The 4,426-nt window shown below is 35.7% G+C and overlaps 1 protein-coding gene across 1 annotated transcript; it reads left to right on the top strand.

Annotated features, from left to right (window-relative positions):
* Positions 1–6: 6 nt before the first annotated feature.
* LOC111390016 (chaperonin CPN60, mitochondrial) lies at positions 7–4,158 on the top strand. The gene is made up of 15 exons (XM_023015006.1): positions 7–141; positions 246–270; positions 374–505; positions 835–994; positions 1,111–1,286; positions 1,562–1,657; positions 2,452–2,556; positions 2,644–2,730; positions 2,827–2,916; positions 3,007–3,087; positions 3,171–3,239; positions 3,382–3,459; positions 3,610–3,705; positions 3,841–3,940; positions 4,029–4,158. Exons 1-15 carry the CDS (start codon positions 104–106, stop codon positions 4,136–4,138), a joined length of 1,443 nt encoding a protein of 480 aa, XP_022870774.1. The 5' UTR covers positions 7–103; the 3' UTR covers positions 4,139–4,158.
* The last annotated feature ends 268 nt before the right edge of the window (positions 4,159–4,426 follow it).

Here is a 4,426-nt window from a genome sequence, read left to right as displayed (position 1 = left end):
AGCATCCAGTTCTACATTCCGATTTCTCGATACTCGTAATTCTTGAGTCTCATTATCTTTCTTCATTTTTTTTCTGTTTCCAAATTCTTCTTTTTATTGAAACATGTATCGTTTTGCTGCAAATCTTGCTTCCAAAGCCAGGTACTCTACAAAATCCATCATTACAGTCTTTATAACAGGTTTTGGATATTGTAATTGTTCTATTTCGATTTAATGAAAATCCCGTTTTCTCCTTATCTGAACAGGGTTGCAAGAAACAGCAGCCAACAGGTAATTTCACTTCCAAGTAGTTTCGTTATGTTATTTATTTTTGAACTGAATAAATCCGTGTTTTGATGAGTGCAAATATTGTGCTTTGGTGGGTTTGATGCAGATTGGTAGTAGATTGGGTTGGAGCAGAAACTATGCTGCGAAAGATATTAGATTTGGAGTGGAGGCCAGGGCTCTGATGCTTAAGGGTGTTGAGGAGCTCTCTGAGGCAGTTAAAGTCACCATGGGCCCGAAGGTACTTCAATGATCCTGCTGCTCATTGCACCAGTGATAAATTTCTTTTATTTTTTGTCAAGTGGTGTCTACTTTTACATGTTTCCAATTTGCCTTTTAGTGAACTTCTATAATCTCGTACTGATGTTTGAAGAATATATAGGGACACTTGTTTATAATTTTGATAGATATATTCATGATATTTTTGTGACAACATTGTGAAAAAGTTAAAGTTGTTATTTCTACCTTTTTTGTCAATTTTTTTTGCTATTTATTTCTACTTTTAGTCCGCATGCTCTTGTTTATCAATGTTGTAGCTGACTAAAGTTTTGATTGTTTCAATCGGTGAAGGGGCGTAATGTAGTGATTGAGCAAAGTTGGGGTGCCCCCAAAGTGACAAAGGATGGTGTCACTGTGGCAAAGAGCATTGAGTTCAAGGACAAAGTCAAAAACATTGGTGCGAGCCTTGTAAAGCAGGTTGCAAATGCCACCAATGATGTTGCTGGTGACGGTGAGTTTTCAACTTAGTTTGGTTGTAATCTACTGATTTATCACTGTAAATATATATGAGACCTCGATGATGAAGTTTATGGATCCAGTTGAACATGCTCTGTCCAAAACATGCAGGTACTACATGTGCTACTGTCCTAACCCGTGCAATATTTGCTGAGGGCTGCAAGTCAGTTGCAGCTGGCATGAACTCAATGGATCTTAGACGAGGTATTTCCATGGCTGTTGATTCTGTGGTTACAAACTTAAAGAGCAGAGCACGAATGATAAGTACATCGGAAGAAATTGCTCAGGTTTGTCTATGCTTATATGTTTCCTACTTGCTTAATTAGTGTTAATGATTTGCAAAATGGTCTTTTGAGGATAGTATCATTTAGTGTTAATTAGATGAAATTTATTGAAAATTTAGAGACCACAGTTCAAATTAAATCAGTCCTGTGGGCTGCAAACGATGAAAAAGGGTAAATGAATGAAATATTGTCTTTATATTAAAGCGATTTACTTTTTTATAAGAAATAATGGTAAGTTGCTCTTGGTACTGGCTATTCATCTAATTATGCACTTGTAGGTTGGGACAATCTCTGCAAATGGAGAAAGAGAAATTGGAGAGCTGATTGCAAAGGCTATGGAAAGGGTTGGCAAAGAGGGTGTCATCACCATTCAAGTAAGGATTCATCATATATGTTTCAATGCTTAGGCGTGGATTTCTCACTAAAAAATATATTCAATGGCTCAAAGAAGGAGATGCCATCTTTAAATATTTGTGTTTATCATGTAGGCAAGTTCTATAATAGGGACAAAATGTTTCCTCATCAAATTCTCAACCAAAATGCTATAGATTGCTGAATTCCATGGCTGCACTGATCTATATTTAAATCTATCTGTCTTCGGCTGTTATCTGTAAAATGAAATTTGTTTTACGGGCACAATAATATGCACCATAAGAATACGGAAGTAAGCAGATTTTTTTTCCCAGATTTGAAGTGATCAGATTTAAATACTATTTGTTGCTGTGACAATTCTTACTATGTCATTTTATATGGTAGATTTTCATAGTTCGTTTCTTGGCCATACAAAGACGTAAATGCTGAAATTTACTACTGTCTAATTGACTATGTTGCTGGTCTTATAAGTTAACATTTGCCGTTAAATTCAATGCTCCACATATTCTGGTTCCCTTGACATTGCTTGTAGAAAGCAAAGAAAACCTTTTTTTCTCCGGCCTTTGTACTTGTTTTTTGGTATCGGCTATTCAGATCATGTTTGGAAGCTTAAATTACATGAAGCTTAAATTTTAATTTATGCTGACGAAACATACTTTTTATTCTACTTACCACCAACTTATTATCCATGCATTCCGTGTGATCCACACAGCTTATAAGTACCAAACAAACACTCAATCTGTATCTTAAAAGTTATGTACAAGGTGTAAATTAAAGTGTTCATATGCTGTTGTAGGATGGAAAGACTCTGTTCAATGAATTGGAAGTAGTTGAGGGAATGAAGTTGGACAGAGGCTATATTTCCCCGTACTTCATCACAAATCAGAAGAACCAGAAATGTGTAAGTCTCTCTACGTACTGAGAAATCTTTATTACTGAGAAAATTGGCTGGATGGAGGTCTATTAACAAGCTATCTAACAACTGCAGGAGTTGGATGACCCTCTCATTCTTATACACGAGAAGAAAATTTCAAACTTAAATGCTATTGTCAAAGTATTAGAGTTGGCTTTGAAGGTAACTCTGTCAAGGTCATCTTATCTGAGCTACTGATATTCAAAATCAAGATTATGTAGCGGTAGCATGATTGATTTTATTTTGCCATATGTCCAGAGGAAAAGACCTCTAGTAATAGTTGCCGAAGATGTGGAAAGCGATGCACTTGCAACTCTTATCCTCAACAAGCTTCGTGCTGGGATTAAGGTACCTCCACTGCTTTTATCACAGAAAATTAGCTTTCCATACAGTTATGTTGATTTTAGCTTAATTTCAGTATATCTAAAACGTGTGCAGGTTTGTGCTATAAAAGCACCTGGATTTGGTGAAAATAGGAAGGCTAGTTTGCAGGATCTTGCTGCTTTAACAGGAGGCCAGGTGAGTGGAGTATTCTATTGAGTGCTTTTACACTATTTTTTTTCCCAACAGGGCCTTGTTAATAGGTTATTTTGCATTTTAAGGTCATAACAGAAGAACTTGGATTGAATCTGGAAAATGTGGAGTTGGATATGCTCGGCTCATGTAAAAAGGTAAACTGTATTGTCATTTGATGAACCTGGAAAGTAACTCATTTCCTTCTCTTGCTATGGATCTGCTTTTGTGCTTTCGGATATTCATAAAAGGTTTTTCTTTTATGTGATTGATGTTTCTTTTCTGCTGTTCATGTTCTAGGTCACAATATCTAAGGATGACACTGTTATTCTTGATGGCGCTGGTGAGAAGAAAGCCATAGAGGAAAGATGTGAACAGGTTTGTGTTGCTTCATTCACAGACCTAATTTTAGCATTTTAGGACTGATCTCCCAACTAGTGGTTGGCTAGTTATGAAGATGTTTTTGAACAAAAATATAGAATTCAGCCATATATCACTATTTTTACGGACTGCCATCTATACTTGCAGATAAGGTCAGCAATTGAATTGAGCACTTCTGATTATGACAAGGAGAAGTTGCAAGAAAGACTTGCTAAGCTATCTGGTGGTGTAGCTGTATTAAAGGTATAATTTCCTATAGCAGTTCATACAAGCATTACGAGTTTAGTACTTGACTGCAGTTATGTTTTATACAATCTTTCTGCCTTTTATGATATGCGCTTTAGTGTCTTAAGTAAACTTACCAATTTTCCCTTGCAGATTGGAGGAGCTAGTGAAGCAGAAGTTAGTGAGAAGAAAGACAGAGTTACAGATGCTCTAAATGCCACAAAGGCAGCTGTTGAAGAAGGAATTGTACCTGGTAAATTCATACATTCATGTCTGATCTTGTGCAGTTGGGCTCTACTAATATCAGCAACGGTATATGCTAAACAATCATAACAATGCAGGTGGTGGTGTTGCTCTTTTGTATGCATCGAAAGAACTCGATAAATTGCCAACAGCCAACTTTGACCAGAAGATTGGTGTACAAATTATCCAAAATGCATTAAGGGTATGAACTTTCATTGTCGAATTTTATGATTAAATCCGGCCATGAATCTTTTGCATGACATAATTAATAGAGTAATGCTATTCAGCACTTCAAGTGTCAAACATAAGTTTAGGTGGCAATTGAATGACATTAAGCCTTAGTTTGACCCTCATTAGAATTATAACTAATTTTTCTCTTTGCTTATCAATCACACATTCTCGAATAAAATAATGTTACATGTAATTTCAAAACTTTTTCTTCTTTTTTACCACATATTCTTGACAAAAAAAAAAAAAAAAAAAAAAAAAAAAAAAA

The sequence above is a fragment of the Olea europaea genome, unplaced genomic scaffold, assembly GCF_002742605.1.
Source record: "Olea europaea var. sylvestris unplaced genomic scaffold, O_europaea_v1 scaffold6388, whole genome shotgun sequence".
NCBI classification, from domain to species: Eukaryota; Viridiplantae; Streptophyta; class Magnoliopsida; order Lamiales; family Oleaceae; genus Olea; species Olea europaea.
Note: the sequence above shows the minus strand (reverse complement) of the source record. Positions and strands in the feature narration are given on the sequence as shown.